This window comes from Somniosus microcephalus, chromosome 8 (assembly GCF_052327205.1).
Source record: "Somniosus microcephalus isolate GS21.2 chromosome 8, FLI_Smic_1.0, whole genome shotgun sequence".
NCBI classification, from domain to species: Eukaryota; Metazoa; Chordata; class Chondrichthyes; order Squaliformes; family Somniosidae; genus Somniosus; species Somniosus microcephalus.
In genome coordinates, this window is record NC_140994.1 from 140,215,995 (window position 1) to 140,235,486 (window position 19,492).

The 19,492-nt window shown below is 43.1% G+C and overlaps 1 protein-coding gene across 4 annotated transcripts; it reads right to left on the reverse strand.

The window, feature by feature from the left end:
- Positions 1-429: 429 nt before the first annotated feature.
- On the reverse strand, positions 430-19,232 carry LOC147113821 (transmembrane emp24 domain-containing protein 9-like). Of its 4 annotated transcripts, none has more exons than XM_085995166.1 (6): positions 19,018-19,228; positions 14,731-14,863; positions 9,375-9,475; positions 8,612-8,737; positions 4,786-4,932; positions 430-3,665 (listed from the first exon to the last, which is right to left on the reverse strand). In XM_085995166.1, exons 2-6 carry the CDS (start codon positions 14,828-14,830, stop codon positions 3,516-3,518), a joined length of 624 nt encoding a protein of 207 aa, XP_085851292.1. In that variant the 5' UTR covers positions 14,831-14,863; positions 19,018-19,228; the 3' UTR covers positions 430-3,515. The 4 variants fall into 4 exon arrangements, with proteins under 4 accessions (XP_085851292.1, XP_085851291.1, XP_085851290.1 ...); XM_085995165.1 differs by having other exon boundaries at positions 14,731-14,896; XM_085995164.1 differs by having other exon boundaries at positions 14,731-14,923.
- Positions 19,233-19,492: the final 260 nt, after the last annotated feature.

A 19,492-nucleotide genomic window follows, 5' to 3' on the forward strand; every position in this document is an offset into this window, starting at 1 on the left:
AAGGTGCAAGCTGCTAATTGGCTTTCAACCCATATTCCTTTTGCTGAAATCATGCAAGTTATTTTCTCAGCCAACTGCACCTTCCCTATATCACAGTTCAGAGGGCAACCTGCTCCCATTTCCTGGCACTGCAATAAAATTGGCCACAAGATGTATAGGTCTCAGGCAGTCAAAACAAAAAACCCACCAGTGTGTGGTGCTGCTTGCACCTCTGCAGAAATGTTATTCCATTAACACAAACCCTGATCTAAGCAGAGCTATAGCAAAGACTATTCTGCATGTGTAAGGACTCATTTCAAGCAGGGTATTGGCACGATTGGCATACGTGAAAGTATTCCCAGTGCAAGTTACAATGATCATGAAGCAATTCAGAATTTTGTTTTGATGCAGATTTCATGTGCCTAGTTCAGCATGAATGAGAAACTTAAAAAAAGTGGAAATAGTTTTATTTCAAAAATGAGAACTTATGAAAAGTGGTCCATGGTAGCAGTAACAAAGAGAACTTGTACATGTCAATTACTGCAACATACAGAGGAACAAATCTCATTAAGCAATGTCATCTCTATACAATGTACACAAGTTCCAAATAAAGAAATTAAGGGGATGAAATAAAAGAACTGAAAGTTAACTTGAAGAAAAAGTAACAAGCAGAAATTTACATTCCGAGGCATTATATTTCTTCAACACTTGTGTAATTAATGAATTGGCTCTAGTGCGTTATTACAGCAGAGGTCTATATCTTGGTGTCCAAGACAGGCACATTGCTCATTTGCAATGGTCGCCCCGGTCCATGTTCCAACCCTTTATCTGAATCAACAGATTAGAAGGATTGTTTCCAAGCAGTGCACACTTTGGCTCTCCATTCGTTTCCACTTTTAACACATTACACCCATAACAGTCCTTAAATATATGCTGTTATTTACAGTAAAACCTTTTATCTAAAGATATCAAGGGTGCAAGTAATGGATTAAACCATCTAGTTTCCACCCTTTAGCACAGCTAAAAAAACAGTGCCATGTAACTTGAACTCTACAATCCAGACAGCTCCTTTACAGGTGCTTTTGAAGAGAGAACAGGTATTGTATGAAATATCATTAACCTGCAGCAACACAATAGCATCTTTCCTGGCAAATTAGTCAGCAGAGTAAAAGTCTGCAACCCATGAGAACCCACTTTTCAATCCAACTGATGGTTCAAGTCATCAGTGTGCCCATCACGGTTTCAGACTTAGCCAAACCTCAAGAATGAAGCTTTTTCTTCACTCATTTCCTCTATCCCACATAAACACTACTGCAATCAGCTCAGTTTGCTGCATGCTCCCACACTGCTGGTTACACTGCAGCACCAAAGTTGCCAAGGAGTGGCACACAGCCGACGGTCCTGCCTAGAGGCAGTTGAGAAAACCTGTCCCCATTAAGCTTGATAACGAATACAGAGGACTTGTAGAGATGATCATAACTGCTGTGAATTGGTTCATGTTGATATTCAGCAGTAAGCACCACATAATCTAGAGTGCCTTGGTCTACTGGATTACTATGAACTGATTTAGCCACCTCATGTGGTATTCTTCCAAAGAGATTCCCAAGTTGGGGAAATAATGAGTGGAAAATTGTGTCTTTGAAAGAGGAGGTATCACATCTATTTATTAACATTCAATTTTTTCAATCCGCCAGCACGGTTTAGAAGGTGGTTCAGAGTGTAGGGACGATTTAAACGATACAGGGCTCAAAAGTAGTCATGATTTATAATACAGCAATCATGGCATTTGGTTTGGAAGCAGTGGGAATCACACCAAGCAACCTAAAGAAGCCTCTCCTCAGAGACGGAACCATTACCTCAGCTTTTGGAGCAGTTTGCACCTGGAGAGTATAATTTCTGGCACTTCCCCTTGAGCAATCTGCCAACAAGATACCAAGGTGCCCACAGCAGTGGATCATGAATGCCCAGACATGCATGTAAATGATCAACGAGTAAGCTGGGATATATCTGGACAAGAGCAATCAAATTGGTTTCCTATCAAGCACAAACAGTTTAATGATGGGGTGCATGCAAGTATGTGAATCAGTTCACAGAGACTCAGCAGGATGGAGAACCTTGGTCTACTGAATTAATATGAACAGACCTAGACTCCCTGTCTGGTATTCTGCCAAACAGAATCTCAAACTGGAAAACCTGACAAATGCAACCCAATGGGATTAGCTCATCGTACAGTGAAAGCACCGCCTGTCGACAACAGCAGAAAGTAATAATCGCCACACTCATTCATCTACCCCAATAAAAAGGAGGGAAGAGTAGAGAAAACATTCCATTAAAAAGAAAAGTTCCTATCAATCTAATGAAATTTCCAACCAACCTCTATCAATCCATAAAAAGCAGCAAAGTTCAAAACTTTACAAGCTTACAGTGCAAATGCTTTAGGTTAATGAGGTCGTGCTCTAAATGTTAACAATTTGAATGCAGTCAGTCAGAGTGAGAGGAACATCTCTAATTTCTACTGCTGCCAGTGTGCTACTGGATCCCTGATCGCCAGCAGACTTGCTACAAATATTTACAGCTGCCTACACAATCTGAATCAAGTGCAGCTCCGTAAATGTAACACCACCCTTTTCATACCCAAGTTCAAACAGGACATCCCCACAGTGGTTCCTACACCTTTATCCCTCAATGATTTACACATGACCAAAAACAATGTTTCCAATTACAAAGACAAATGGCAGTTCAATAAATTATATTTGAGAACATTACAAGCAAACCAGAGCACAAAATTGCTCAGCAGTGTTGCCCTACTTAAAGTCAGAGGAATTAAATTCCAACCAGAGAATTAGAAATAATCGAATTCCTACTTAGTCATACAGACAGGCCCAGTCTGGTAACATTTAAGAGTATTACTCATACCTCCATGATCACACCTGGTCACACTGAGGCTGCCTCTGCACAATATATAGGGAAAGTTTAACTGAAAAAGGTCACACAAAAGAGGGACTATTTAAGCCTTAAAGGGAAGTTCACAGGACATTGTTTGGTGCTTAATAGTTTCAAAATGTTAAGATTAGTCAATGGATTTAACAAACTCAACTGTTAGTGGATGGGGAAAGGAATACATACCTTAGCACATTAAAGTACTGCAAAACTCCACTTTGAATACTCCATTATTGAAGCATTCAAAGTTTTGGTCAGATGAAAAAACAGATTTACAGTGGCTTGACAACAATATACTGGGGGCCCAGAGGCAACAAAGCACGGTCAACTCCAGCCGTTTGATGCAGGTTGGATAGAGTTGCCTTTTTGGCTGTCAAAGTTTCTTTCCGAAAACCCAACTGGTAACAAACATACTAGCCGTTACTTGCCAGGATCCATTTGGAGGCACTGCATGTCATGGAGGTTGGGGAGGGGAGCGGAATTGGGCAAAATCCAATGAGCCACGACTTGAATTGTGTAATTGAAAACGTGCCTTTGGTCGATCAGCCTTGTATTGCATTTAAACCAAATCGAATACAGGTCATTGCAATCACGACCTACACCAGTTTCTTGGCCTCAAAGAAGCTTTTCAGGTGTTTCATCTGCCAGATTCCAGTTAGAATGAGGATCAGCGTTTGCACGATTGACCACCACAGGACTCTCTGGTTGGTGCTCTCACTAGTCACCCGGAAACGCTCCTCACGATACTGGAACAAAGAAAATTTCAGGATCTAGAATCATATTTATAGCACAGGAAGCCATATCTTACAGTACCCAGTACATTATCCCAGGTATAGTAAATGCAGGGTCTAGACAGCCATTTCAGTGTTCCTGCCCCCCACAATATAAAGCCTCACAGCTGCACCAATACATCTTCAGCTTTTTCAAAAGTAAGACACTACTCTATAGATCAGTTAATTACAGCAGATGTTACCAAATGTCACATTAAGAAAATCAACAAAACTTTCTAAAAAAAAAAGCATTTAAACAAGACAATTCAAACATTTTTGAATATTTTGTTAAACAATAAGCAAGGAAAATAACTGGAGAAGTTTCTGAACCCCACATCCACATTTTGGAGAAGTGGAGAGAAACAAGAACGCAATCACTGAAGCACTGTGTTCTACAGCTCTACTGCTGATGTGAATCCAACTACCTCATGGTCAGATTCTATCACTACTCCCAGAGGCCCTATTACATCGTAACCAGTTTGTGTTACTGACAAAGACTCAAATATATACAAAAACAAATTGCAAGAGTGACTGCAATAGAAAATAAAACTTCAACTTCATCCAATTTTCTTGAAATGTTTCATTCCCCATGAAAGGCACAATATTTAATTCCTTGTTTCTTTCATTCTGGTGATCCTCACATATATGCCACGTACACCAGTCCCTACATTATGTTGTTACGGGGCACTGAACTGTCATAACCCTAAATGTTGTCGAGACATCTGTACATTTACTGCTAAATTAGCAGTTCCTTGTTACTTTGGTTTATTGACCAGCTTGCCCAACAGTTTAGTGGTTAAATGTGCCATGCCGTGTGGTACTAAGCTAGTTATTGACCCCTACCCACTCCCATGATGCACGTTACCACTACTTCTTTGTCCAATTTTATTGCTGCCTGATATCCACATACACATTGTCCATCTCTTTCTTCATACTTATTTGAATTTTTTCCCCCTCCCTTTCAGGTCATTGTACGCCTGCCCTCACTGTCGACTTTGGTTGTTGCCCTTATCCTCCCCTCTAGTAGTTATATACCTGACCCCCTCACTTACCCCCCCCTATAGTTATGTTCTAGCCCTCGCCCTCTCCCACTTACCCGCTGGTAGTTCTGCTCTTTCTGGATTTGTTCCACCTGTTCAATCAGTTGCCTCACACGGAGCTGGAGCTCGGAGAGCTTGTCCTTTGCTGCAATCTCAACATAATCATTGGCATGTTCACCAACCTGGATGTCCAAGTGAACCCGCTGCAGGGCGAAAACTCATTATTGAAGGTACCCTCAGTACAACGATCAAATAACACATCAGAAATGCAAGTAAACCTGGGAGCTTCCTGGTTTGTATGGCTCAGTACCATATATGAAGGGGGAATTGAGCCCAAGGCTACTTTTCAATGCTTTTTAATATGATTCAACAGTGCTCTGGTTATTTTACTGAACGGTGGGTTAGGATTAACAGGGGGTGGGCCGAGGGAAGAGTAGAAAAGACTGGAGAGGCCAGGATTGTTCTCCTTAGAGCAGATTATTAAGGGTTTAGATAGAGTAAATAAAAATAAACAGTTTCCAATGGCTGAAGGGTCACTAATGAGGGGCATCCATTTAAGGTGATTAGCAAAAGAACCAGAGGTGACAGGAGGGAAAACTTTTTTACGCAACGAGTGGTTAGGATTTGGAATGCACTACCCGATAGGATGGTGGATACAGATTCAGCAGTAGCCTTCAAAAGGGAATTGTATAAATACGAGAGAAAAAATTGCAGGCATATGGGGACAGAGCGGGGGAGTAGGACTAACTGGATTGCTCTTCGAAAGAGCTGGCACAGACTCGATAGGCCAACTGGCCTCCTTTTGTGCTGTACTATTTTATGATTCTATGAGTTAAGGACATCAGCCTGAAATTGTGTGACAAACCTTTCCCCCTCCTCTTTCACCCCCCCACCCAAAGTCATAATAAAATATCCCAAGATACCTTCAACTCAACAACAACTATTTATATTGCGCCTTTGACATAGTAAAGCTTCCGAAGGCACTTCATAGGAATATTATGAGACAAAAAATTTGACACTGAGCCACTTGAAGAGAAATTAGGGCAGGTGACCAAAAGCTTGGTCAAAGAGGTAGGTTTTAAGAAATGTCTTAAAAGGAGGAAAGAGAGGTAGAGGCAGAGAGGTTTAGGCAGGGAATTCCAGAGCTTAGGACCTAGGCAAAAATTAACACGTCAATTTCGGACAAATATCTAAGTGGGGAACTTTATATATTTTTAAAACAAGTAATCATGGCACACACTGATAGTTAAGTGCGGAGCTGGGTAAAAGTTATTTAAAAATAGTAACCTTATCTGGCAATCAAATATGGTCACCAAAATATTTTCATAGCCAGAGAGTTCCAAGGCCATTCTGTCCCACTGTATCTGATTATATACATCTGAAGGAAATGTATGATGTATCTGAAATAAAATCATACTCACTCCCCCTCCCCCAACCCAACTACAAAGAACCCAAAGATTTCTTCAGGGTGAGAGGGCCGATATAGAACTGAGTAAGAGATAAATATTAACAACATTTTTGCCGGATTATAACTATTATTACAGAATGCACTGGATTTGTTTCCATGGTAAGGCAAGCAGAGACTCCAAACTCTCACCAGCATTTTATCATGGTTACTACACTGAAATCAGTACAGATCATACCCATTAAAGGATGGGGTTTTTTGGATGGGGAAAAAAAAGAGACAAAATGGTCTTTAGCTTTTAAGGAGGGAAGTTATGTTAAAACTTCCCAGAACCTTAGTGAGACCACACTTAGAGCAAAGTGTAGTGTTCTGGTCTCCATATTACAAAAAGGATATAGAGGCACTGGCGAAGGTACAAAAAACAGTACCCATGGATTGGAGGGTAGCTAATGTTACCCCACTATTCAAAAAAGGTGGTAGAGAGAAAACAGGGAATTACAAACCTGACATTGGTAGTGGGGAAAATGCTAGAGTCCATTATAAAAGATGTAATAGCAGAGCACTTGGAAAACAGTGACAGGATCGGACAAAGTCAACATGGATTTACAAAAGGTAAATCGTGCTTGACTAATCTACTGGAGTTCTTTGAGGATGTAACTGGTAAAATAGATAAGGGAGAACCAGTGGATGTGGTGTATTTGGACTTTCAGAAGGCTTTCGATAAGGTCCCGCATAAGAGATTACCGTGTAAAGTTAAGGCACATGGGATTGGGGGCAAGGTATTGACTTGGATAGAGAACTGGTTGGCGGACAGAAAGCAAAGAGTTGGAATAAACGGGTCTTTTTCCGAGTGGCAGGCAGTGACTAGTGGGGTACCGCAGCTATTCACAATATATATTAATGATCTAGACAAGGGAACTAGATGTAATATCTCCAAATTTGCAGACGACACAAAGCTGGATGGGCATGTGCTGTGAGGAGGATGCCGAGAAACTCCAGGATCATTTGGATAGGTTGGGTGATTGGGCAAAAGCATGGCAGATGCAATATAACGTGGATAAATGTGAGGTTATCCACTTTGGTGACAAAAACAGGAAGGCAGATTATCTGAATGGCAACAGATTGGGAGAAGGGGAAGTGCAACGAGATCTGGGTGTCCTTGTGCACCAGTCGCTGAAGGTAAACATGCAGGTGCAGCAGGCGGTTAAGTAGTATGTTGACCTTCGTAGCGAGAGGGTTTGAGTACAGGAACAAGGATGTCTTGCTGCAGTTGTACAGGGCCTTGGTGAGACCACATCTTGAGTATTGTGTGCAGTTTTGGTCACCTTATCTGAGGAAGGATGTTCTTGCCATGGAAGGAGTTCAGTGAAGATTCACCAGGCTGACAGGAATGACGTATGAGGAGAGATTGGGACGATTGGGCTTGTACTCGCTGGAGTTTAGAAGAATGAGAGGGGATCTTATTGAAACTTATAAAATGCTGACAGGACTGGACAGACTAGATGCAGGAAGGATGTTCCCGATGGTCGGGGAGTCCAGAACCAGGGGTCACAGTCTAAGGATAAGGGGTAGGCCATTTAGGACAGAAATGAGGAGGAATTTCTTCACCCAGAGAGTGGTGAACCTGTGGAATTCTCTACCACAGAAGGCAGTAGAGGCCAATTCATTAAATATATTCAAGAAGGAGTTGGATATATTTCTTAAGGCTGAAGGGATCAAGGGGTATGGGGAGAAAGCAGGGACCGGGTACTGAAATTGGATGATCAGCCATGATTGCATTGAATGGCGGAGCAGGCTCGAGGGGTTGAATGGCCTACTCCTGCTCCTATCTTCTATGTTTCTATGTTATTTACAAGGATACCAGAAATAAGAGGTTATAATGATCAGGAAAGACTGAACGGGCTGGGGAACTTTTCTCCAGAAACGATAAGGCTGAGGGGGTGACCTAATAGAGGTCTTGAAAATTAGGACGGTGTTCGATAGGGTAAACGTAGAGAAGACATTTCCACTTAAGTGCTGTAAAGCGTTTTGGGGCGTCCCAAGGTCGTGAACAGCACTATATAAATGCAAGTCCTTTATCTCTTATGGGGAGTCCAAAACTAAAGGCCATAAATACAAGATAGGCACTAATAAATCCAATAAAAAATTCAGGAGAAACTTCTTTACCCGGAGAGTGGTTAGAATGTGGAACTTGCTACCACATGGAGTAGTTGAGGTGAATAGCATAGGTGCATTTAAGAGGATGCTAGATAAGTAAATGAGCGAGAAAGGACTAAAAGGCTATGCAGATAGGGTGAGATGAAGTAGGGTGGGAGGACGCTTGTGTGGAGCATAAACACCGGCACAGACCTGATGGGCTGAAAGACCCGTTCCTGTGCTGTAAAGTTGATGTAAAAGTTTCATAATCAATATTTATTACTGATTTTATCTGACTTCACCTCATGAAGCTGTATTATTCTTACAAGTTCTTTCCTTACCAGCATTCCCGATGCAAACAGAGAGAGCTTGGTGGAATTGGAGTGCAGGCAGATCTGGTGCTCTCCTGGAATATGGGAGGTGAATGTGAATCTTCCCGCAGAAGCATACTGTCTTGAGAGAATGACCTATAGAGAGTAAAATACATTAATCTTTAGTTCGGCATTTGATTTTAGCTCCCCTTTTTAAACATTGTTCTGCTGATAAAACCTAAAAAGGTTGTGGGTATTTGGAACCATTTCTGGGCGACTGGATAATGACCACAGGGAGCTGTGGGTACGAGAGGCAGCAGGCAGCCAGATATATAGAAAGAGCTTCACAGTCCTTTCATTAAAATGCTGGACTGGTGAGCTCCTGTAACTTCGGAGGCCCCATGCACAGTGAACTGTAATGTTTATTTGGGTATTATTTTCAACAATCTCACAGCTGGCCTGTCAGTGAAAATTAAATTACTGAATCTTCCTATTTATTACCCAATGGCACAAACTCATCTGTTTCATTAAGCTTGTTCTTGCAAAAATGACAGCTCATCTGATATAGCAAATGGAAATCTCACTCCAGAATAGCTAAAGGTTTTATGCTGCATCAAACATGACTAGGAAGGAAATAAAGTACAAAATATTACATTTCCCAGTACTAACCTAGAGCACTAATTACTTCAAGTGAATTTTAAGATTGGAGAGAAAATCTCTTAAAACCAGTAGATAGTTCTCTTGAAGTGATTGAATACACAAGTTTGGCTTTCTCAGTTTGAATATATTGTACCTTTTCATCAGGATCCTTCACTTCCACAAACATTCCAAGTCCTGGAGGAGAAGGCAGGTACTCCTCCCTTTGTTTGTCATACATTAGAGTTTTGTAATTACCTGAAAAATTCAATTGAAACAGTGTTGATCCTATCAATTGCTAAATTACACACTGACTTTTCAATGAGCAGCTGTCAGGTGGGATGGGAGGGGAGGAGGAAACAGTGGTCCAAGACACATTATTTATTGCTTAAACAAGCCTCCTGCTGACCAACCGCTGATCTTGTCCATGTAAAACGTTAATAAGCACGACCCTTATGCCACCCTCCAACCTAAGGATGTTTGCGAGAGGAAGGGTGTGGAAATTGGAGCAGAGTTATAAAAGTCAAATTGAAATGAGAATTACTGACACTTATTAAACTGAGCCAAAACGCAAATGATTTTCGCTTTTAACCAGTAATATTCAGACGGCATCTTATTAAAATATTCAAACTACAATGGTGTCTCAAAGGAGAGGGAAGAAAAGGAGGCCTAATCAGAGCATGGCCATTTTAGACCCACAAGAACATTTTCCTCACCTCCCCTGAAGGCTCCAACTTCTGCTGGGGTGGAGCTTTACAAGCTTCCAGTAACTCGCCCAGATGACATGCACGTCACATGCGAGCTTAATCAGTGCGGTCTTACAGGCTATTCAAACATGATGGTTTGTGGGCGAAAAAGAGACGGCATCACAAAAGAATCCGATCCTCAGCAGACATCCACATTCATGCCTTTCCACCAGGTATCACTGGATACTGATCAGGACTAGTACAGAACCAGACTGATCAATTTCCTGATTCATAGCTCAGGAGATCAGCTAACTGGGCACAGACTAGGAACTGCACCAGAGACCATACTGCTTTGCACAGCTTAGCAGGTGGTGGTTTCACCTTCTGGACCAGTGACAGGCAATATACGGCCCACAGGCCGTATCCGGCCCACCAAGGCCTGGCTTCGAGGCCAAATTGTCACCGCACCCAACCCCGCCCCACGTGACGTGAGGTGGCAGGTCACTGTCTCCAAGGCAGCAGGAGACCCAACATAGCAATAGGCCTTAGAGACGGGAGGCAAAGATACTCTGAGGCGGCCGGAAGTCGCGGATTAGGCCATAGTTCCCCCGGGGTAAGGCTTGCTTTTTTTTTAAAAAACAGATGGCAACGCTGCCCCTAAACCGGTGGAGAGCAGTGAGTGCAGCAGCAGGGGGCTCGTCTCCCCAGCCCAGTGCCAACCCCCAGTGATGGCGTGACTGATGGATGATACCTGTTAATCAGTTATTAACTACTACCTAACTAATTAATGCAAAACTGATTGTTTACAAATTAGTATTTTAATTTTTTTATTTATTTAACTGATTATTTATACCAACTGAATTAGTAAATTAGTTAACAGATTTATTCACTAACTCATCCTCTGCTCGTTAGGCAATTGGTGAGCAATTTAATTGTGCTCAGTGCTGTACTAATTACACAGCTATTAATTTAAAAGCCACTGAACAGCCTGCAAAGGACCCCCCAGACCGCTGCATGACCACACAGCTTAATGGGAACATTGGTGTGTGGACCTCAACAGCTCTCCAAAACTTGTTAAGTGGCCCTTCAGCCCAAATAATTGTCCACCCCTGTTATGGAACATTTGGAGGGGCTAATATTTCATTTTTAATTCTAAAAAGGAGGCTTGCACCTCTGTTGTGAGGTGTCCAGAAGTTTTCTGGAATCACAAGCACTAGACCAACAGCAGCACAGCTCTTTTGTAACTGTGAACAGAACCTAATCCAGGGCTGACAATGAACCAGAAAATACAGCAGCTTTCCTGTTTAAAACAGATAGCAAGAGTTTCTACAGCTATATAAAAAGAAAAAGGGTGGCTAAAGTGAACGTTGGCCCCTTAGAGGATGGGACCGGGAAACTAGTGGTGGGGAACATGGAGATGGCAAAGACACTAAACAAATATTTTGTATCAGTCTTTACAGTAGAGGACACTAAAAATATCCCAACACTGGACAAACAGGGGGGCAATGGGGGGAGGGGGCTAAACACGATTAAAATCACTAAGGAGATGGTACTCGGTAAAATAATGGGACTTAAGGCGGATAAATCCCCCGGACCTGATGGCCTACATCCTAGGGTCGAGAGAAGCGGCGGTAGGGATTGTGGATGCATTGATGATCATTTTCCAGAACTCCCTGAACTCAGGAAAGGTCCCGGCAGATTTGGAAACTGCTAATGTAACACCCTTATTTAAGAAGGGAAGTAGACAAAAAGCTGGAAACTATAGGCCAGTTAGCCTAACATCTGTGGTTGGCAAAATGTTGGAGTCCATTATTAAGGAAACAGTAACAGAGCATTTGGATAAACATAATTTAATAGGACAGAGTCAGCATGGTTTTACAAAGGGGAAGTCATGTTTGACAAATTTGCTCGAATTCTTTGAGGATGTAACATACAGGGTGGATAAAGGGGAACCAGTGGATGCAGTGTATTTGGACTTCCAAAAGGCATTTGACAAGGTTCCACACAAAAGATTACTGATCAAGATAAAAAAATCACAGGATTGGTGGTAATATACTGGCATGGGTGGAAGATTGGCTATCTAACAGAAAACAAAGAGTTGGGATAAATGGTGCGTTCTCGGGCTGGCAATCAGTAACTAGTGGTGTTCCGCAGGGGTCAGTGCTGGGACCCCAACTCTTTACAATCTATATTAACGATTTGGAGGAAGGGACCGAGTGCAACATATCCAAGTTTGCCGACGATACAAAGATGGGAGGGAAAGCAGTGAGTGAGGAGGACATAAAAAAACCTGCAAAAAGGACAGACAGGCTAAGTGAGTGGGCAGAGATTTGGCAGATGCAATATAATGTTGGAAAGTGTGAGGTTATGCACTTTGGCAGAAAAAAATCAAAGAGCAAGTTATTATCTAAATGGAGAGAAACTGCAAAGTGCTACAGTACAAAGGGATCTGGGGGTCCTGGTGCATGAAACACAAAAAGTTAGTATGCAGGTGCAGCAGGTGATCAGGGAGGCCAATGGAATCTTAGCTTTTATTTTATTGCAAGGGGGATGGAGTATAAAAACAGGGAAGTCTTGCTGCAATTATACAGGGTATTGGTGAGGCCACACCTGGAATACTGCGTGCAGTTTTGGTTTCCATATTTAAGAAAAGATATACTTGCTCTCGAGGCGGTTCAGAGAAGGTTCACTCGGTTGATTCCGGAGATGAGGGGGTTGACGTATGAGGAAAGGTTGAGTAGGTTGGGACTCTACTCATTGAAGTTAAGAATGAGAGGCGATCTTATCGAAACATATATTGTGAGGGGGCTTGATCGGGTGGATGCGGTGAGGATGTTTCCACTGATGGGTGAGACTAGAACTAGGGGGCATAATCTTAGAATAAGGGGCTGCCCTTTCAAAACTGAGATGAGGAGAAACTTCTTCACTCAGAGGGTAGTAAATCTATGGAATTTGCTACCCCAGAGAGCTGTGGAAGCTGCGACATTAAATAAATTTAAAATGGAGATAGACAGTTTCCTAGCAGATAAGGGAATTAGGGGTTACGGGGAGAGGGCAGGGAGGTGGACGTGAGTCTAGATTCAGATCAGCCATGATCCTATTGAATGGCGGAGCAGGCCCGAGGGGCCGTATGGCCGACTCCTGCTCCTATTTCTTATGTTCTTATGTAAAACCTTGCTGCAGAGCTCATTACCTCCAGTTACTGCAAACCACCAAAAAAAGAGTACACCCACCTGAGCTTTGCATTACTACAGGAGTCCCAGACCATACACAAAAACAGCACGACCCGATGATTTATATAGAAGTGCTCTACAGATTATGAAAGCTTCTATCCAAGCGATCAGATTTCCCTAACTTTTCAGAATTTCAGGAACTCCATGGGGGACAAAATGCACTTTAGGAAAAACATGCAGCCTGTACAACAGGAAGATGCTGCTCAATAGACATGGGTAAGAGAACAGCAGCAAAAGGAAGTGGTTCACTGAAGGAAGCGGTTCACTGAAGGAAGCAAAAGTCGATGGTTGTCCAGGGTTACAACACTCCATTAGGCAGAGAACACCTGACTAAAGTAACAGATTATCTGGTCATTATCATATTGCTGTTTGTGGGAGTTTGCTGTGCGCAAATTGGCCGCTGTGTTTCTTCCATTACAACAGTGACTACATTTCAAAGGTCCTTCATTGGCTGTAAAGCGGTTGCAACATCATGAGGTTGTGAAAGGTGAGATACAAGTGCAAGTCTTTCTTTTTAATGTGCTGCGAGATCATAAAATATAAGATTACAAAGTGACAAAGCACAATGGAGCACCATCAGCAGATGTGCAAACTTGTTACACACTCAATCTCCAGTCAGAGTTCACTACCTTCAGAATTGCTGTGGAAAAGTTCCAACATTTCCAACAGGAGATAAAACACAAAGAAAGACTTGCATTTATATAGCGTCTTTAATGACCACCAGACATCTCAAAGCACTTTTGAAGTGTAGTCACTGTTGTAATGTGGGAAATGCAAGACTTCCATTTGAGGCCTCTTCCCCATTCTATTTTTAAGTTTTAATTTTCATTTGTTCTCTCCAGTTTATCTTTTTGAAAAAAAAGAGAATTTGATCTCAAAACTAAAGCTAAAACGAAACCCTTTGCTGGCCATGTTTCTTCTTCCATCCGACTTTCTGAAGTGAAAGCAAATTCCAGAGTATTTTTCACTGCGAACTGGGCCAAAGGACCAGCTTTTCCAGCATATCCAAAGCTGAATATTGAAGATTGACCAGATTAATTTACAGCTCAAAAATATGTCAGAGCAGGAAAGTCTACCAAGGACAAGCAAACTTGGCAGTATTCGCAGCTCCCATTCACTCCAAAGAAAGTGCTGTGGACAAGTTTATAATCAAGGGATAAAAGTAGCACATTAATTAAAACAAACTAGTACTTTTTCCAAAATGCACAGGCTGGAGAGTCCAGAACGAGGGGTCACTGTCTTAGGGTACGGGGTAGGACATTTAGGACTGAGAGGAGGAGAAATTTCTTCACTCAGAGGGTGGTGAACCTGTGGAATTCTCTACCACAGAAGGCTGTGGAGGCCAAGTCACTGAACATATTTAAGGAGATAGATAGATTTCTAGACACAAGGGGCATGGGGAGAGAGCAGGAATATGGTATTGAGAGAGAGGATCAGCCATGATCATATTGAATGACGGAGCAGGCTCGAAGGGCCGAATGGCCTACTCCTGCTCCTATTTTTTTATGTTTCTATGAAGTGTCCAGCACAGAATTTTACACATCACAATGTTTTTTTTTTTTTTTTTTTTGGAGGGGAGGGAAAGAGCACTGACCAGAATCTGAGCACCATTTGGGCTGATCAGTTCCTTGTTCAATAAGTGTAATCGCATCATTTGTTTCCTGTTGAGCCATGACTCTCCAATGAAAGGACATGGTCTTTGAATGGACCCTCTTCACTCTTCACATCTTCATTTAAAAAGGTTGTAAATGAAGACAATTCTGCAAGTTAACCACACAAACTAAGCTCTGTGGGAAACATAATGGGTTGAGGGAAACACATATTTGCATCAATAGAAATAAAAGTCTCAGCGCTAAAGATCAGAAGATAGACACAGGCAGGTCAATTAGCCTATCTAAGCTCATCCATTCAGAAAGAACAGATCATCCTCCCATCACAGCATCTAATGGCTTCTTGCATGATTCCACTACTACTTGAAGGCCCATTCCACTTCTTGATCACTCTTGTTTGAAGAACTTCCTGGAATAGTTTCTAAATATGCCGTTCACCAGTTTGAACCGGCATTCAACAATCCCACCCCACTATCCCTGTCTTACTGTTTCACTTTTACCTTTACCCCATTCAATGCAACTTGTTTTTATAAAGCACCTTTAATGTTAAAAGTCTCAAAGTGCTTCACAGACAGGCAAAATGGACACATAGCCAGGAAGGGAGAAATTAAGAGTCATCAAAGAAATGGGATTTGAGACTTTTTAGAGAGGTGGAGGGGTACAAGATAGAAAATAGGACCGTGACAGCTGAAAGTTTAGCTAAAAATCTAGTAAGGGGAGAGTGAAAGAAATGCACAAGAGTTTGGATTCAGAGTAAGAGTGCTTGGGGATGCAGGCTGGGACAAATAGCAGAGATAGGGCACAGTAAGGCCATGGAGAGATTTAAAGGCAAGCGGGGCAAATTTAACGCTGCCCATCTGGCGGAAACTGGGGCTTCGGACTTTAAAATAAGGACATGCAGCAGAGTTTTGGATGAGTTGGGAGCTTAGAGGGTGGAGGACAGAAGGCCAGCAAGGAAAGTATTGGAGTCGTCAAGTTGGGAGGTGACAAAGACGTGGTTTAAGCAGTGATGGGGATGAGGTATGGGCAGAAGCAGGCAACGTTACGGAGGTAAAAATAGGTAGTCTTTGTGATGGAGAGGATATGGAGTCTGAAATTCCACTCAAGGTCAAGAAGGATCCAAAGACTGCAAATATTCTGGCTAAGCCTGTGCCCGACTGGGAAGGAGGATGGGGTCAGTGGCAAGGGAAGTGTGTTCCTGGCAGAGTCTAAAGTAGTATTGAGAAATCCAAGACAGGGTAGTGAACAAGCAGTTAACAGTAGAGGCGATCGAGAGAATTGGAACAGGTATAGCTGGGCACCATCAGCATACATGTGGAAGCTGATCCCATCTAAAAGATGATGTCACCAAGAGCCAGCACATAGATGAGGAACAGGAAAGGGTCACGGTGAGATCCTTGGGAGAGCTCAAGCGACAGTATGGGGGAGGGAAGAGAAGCCATTGCTGGAGATGCATAACTATGTTCAAATAGGAAGGAATAGAATCACGCAAGAATCCTTCAAAGCTGAACAAAGAAGGCACATTGAAGGAGACACACTGAAGGAGGATGGCGCGGTCAGTCGAGTGAAACAGATGCAGAGCCACTCAGGTCAGAGTCATAACAGCACAGGAGGCCGCCATTCGGCCCATCGAGTCTGTGCCGGTTCTCTGTAGAGTAATCCAGTCAGTCCCATTCCCTCGCTCTATCCCCGTAGCCTGCAAGTTTATTTCCCTCAAGTGCCTATCCAGTAGTCTCCCCTTGAAAACATCGAGTGTCTCCACTTCCATCGGCAGCAAGTTCCAGGTCCTCACCACTCGCTGCGTAAAAAGGTTTTCCCTCACGTCCCCCCTGTATTTCTTGCCCAAAGCCTTAAAGCTGTGTCCCCTAGTCCACCATCAACTATTGGGAACAGCCTTTCCCCATCTAGCCTATCCAAACCCGTCATAGTGTTGTACACATCTATCAAATCACCCCTCAACCTCCTTTGCTCTAAAGAAAACAAATCCAGCTTCTCCAACCTGTCCTTGCAACTAAGATCCCCCATCCCTGGAACCATTCTGGTAAATCTCCTTTCCACCCCCTCAAGGGCCTTCACATCCTTCCTAAAATGTTGTGGTGACCAGAACTGGACACAATACTCCAATTGTGGCCCAACCAGCGCCCTATAAAGGTTCAGCATAACTTCTCTACTTTTGTACTCAATACTTATTTATGAAGCCTAAGATCCCATATGCTTTGCAAACCACTCGCTCAATATGTCCCGCCACCTCAGGGACCAATGCACATTCACTCCCAGGTCCCTCTGTCCCTGCACACACTTTAAAACTGTGCCATTAAGTGTATATTGCCTCTCCTTGTTCCTTCTGCCAAAATGCATCACCTCACACTTCTCTATTAAATTTCATCTGCCCATTCTGCTAGCCTTTCTATGTCCTGTTGCAGTCGACTGATATCATCCTCACTGTTTGCCACACCCCCAAGTTTGGTGTCATCAGCAAATTTAGAAATTCTACTCTGTATTCCAATATCCAGGTCATTTATATATATCAAAAAAAGCAGCGGCCCCAGCACTGACCCTTGGGGAACACCACTATCTACCATCCTCCAGTCTGAAAAACAGCCATTTACCACAACTCGCTGTTTTCTGTCCTTAAGCCAATTCCTTATCCAAGCTGCCACTGACCCACCTATTCCGTGAGCCTCAATTTTGTTAACCGGCCTTCTATGTGGTACTTTGTCAAACGCTTTCCTAAAATCCATGTAGACAACATCAATTGCATTCCCTTCATCAATCCTCCGTTACTTCATCAAAAAATTCAATTAGTCAAACACAATCTGCCTTTTACAAATCCATGTTGGCTCTCCTTAATTAGCTTAAGGATAAAGCACCTCACATGGGATGTCAAATGACTATTTAAAGCCATTTCAGTGCTGTGAGAAGGGCAGAAGCCAAACTGGAGGGACATGAACAGGAAGTTATGAGAGAGACGAGCACAGAACTACCAATATGTTCAAAGATCTTAGGATGGAAAAGGTGGTCATAAATGATGCAATTGTTGGAAAACAGAAAAGTTAAGGGAGGGCTTCTTGGGAGAGGGGGTGATAATAGCAGCTTTGAAACAGAGGGATAGTGACCAAGGAGGGGAAACCATTGGCAATGTTAGTTGCATGAGGGCCAGGAAGGAGAGTTGGATGGTCAGGAGTTGAGTGAGAGGGAGCAAGGGAAAGTGAGTCATGTGGACAAGGTGGGGGAGAAACAAGGCTTTGAAGTTGGGGGTGAGTGTATGGTTGCCAACCCTCCAGGATTTCCCTGGAGTTTGCAGAAATTAAAGATTAATCTCCTGTGAACAACCCAGGAGAAAAATCAGTCCTTAAAAAGTGTGTGTGTTTTTTCCAGTTTCTTTGAACACTTCCATTTATTAGTTAGAAAAATATTGAGGGGGGGGGGGGGAAGCTCTTTGGCAGGGCAGTTGGAGGCAGGAAGTCTTCTGATGAAACTTGTAGGAATGCATACAACCAGAGTTGGCAATCCCAGCCGAGCATAGGTGGGAGACTGCAATAGGGCTATTATCTTAAGTACCCAAGGTCACCTCCTCTGAATCTGAATAATGCAAGTTTTCCCACTCTAGCCCTTGGATGCTAAGGGTAAACCCTGTGGCTCTTCTCTAGATCACCTCCAAGGGTTGAATCTTTATATTTTGGTGACCAAAACTGGTCTTACACTCACTCATGGTTAGAAGGCCATCCATAATTATCAGAAAATGACACTTCATTCATGCTTCTTCCTAACGCCACCAGGAATATAAAGGGTAACAAATATACAGCACTGGTTTTCAAACTTTTTTTCTGCATAAAGGAAACTATGCAAATAGACACTTAATATCAACTAACCAAAGCAAAAAGTGAAGTTACAGAAAACTTTTTTTTAACATTAGTACGCAGCAACTCATACAAGGAAGTTAAATGCAGAAACCTAATGACCGCACAGACCTCCGATACCCAATTACAGACTCTAGTTTGGTAGAGATTCATTGTTTCACGAAAAAGTGTTTGGCAAACTTTCCACCTCTTCTCCTGAAGATGCTGCCTGTTTGCTAGGGCAACAAGCCAGCACCGCACCCAAGTGCCCACTGCTCATATGTGAGCCTGGTTAAGGCAGCAGAGTTTAGCTTCAGCCCCAGGCCTTGGCCTGGCCTCACCTCACCTCACCAGTTGCCTGCCCCGAAGAGAGTGTACGTGTCAATCAGATTAAATCAAGGGGGCCCGAGCAGTCTCCGCCCTCCCATTTACCTATGACCATGGTCTCATCGGGTATCTCCTCGATGAAGCATTTCTTCTCGGTCTCCCCGATGTGGAAGTAAAGGCCAGAACATAATGTGGTGACGAACTGCAGCAGCACCAAGCAACGAAACCACTCCCCGACCGCCATCTTAACCCAGACACCTGCACTGCGCCTGCGTACAACCCTCAGCCGTGGAAGGAAAAGTGCACGCATGCGCCTGCCCAGGCACCCCGTGGCGCCGAGTCGACACCACGCATGCGTAGCGACGAAAAGCGCGATGGTCATCCGCATGCGGCAGCCCCAATGCCACGTACCCCTTTGCTGATTGGATGATTGCAAGCTGGACAATGGTGATTGGTGCTTTTGTTTTGCCGTGGCTCATCTCATTGGCTGTTTTTACTATTCTTCATAGTGATTGGCTATTTGTGCCTGGCGCTTTGTCGCCCTATCAGGGATCAGGTGGGCTGGTTCAGTTCAATGGCC

Excerpts from the sequence above, each read along its gene's own strand:
- LOC147113821 (XM_085995163.1), bottom strand. The coding sequence starts at position 19,222 with ATGCGTGCACTTTTCCTTCCACGGCTGAGGGTTGTACGCAGGCGCAGT. Across the intron at positions 9,476-19,017 it reads CGATGAGACCATGGTCATAG|GTAATTACAAAACTCTAATG; the intron begins GTAAATGGGAGG and ends TGAATTTTTCAG. Across the intron at positions 3,666-4,785 it reads AAGAGCAGAACTACCAGCGG|TATCGTGAGGAGCGTTTCCG; the intron begins GTAAGTGGGAGA and ends TCTTTGTTCCAG.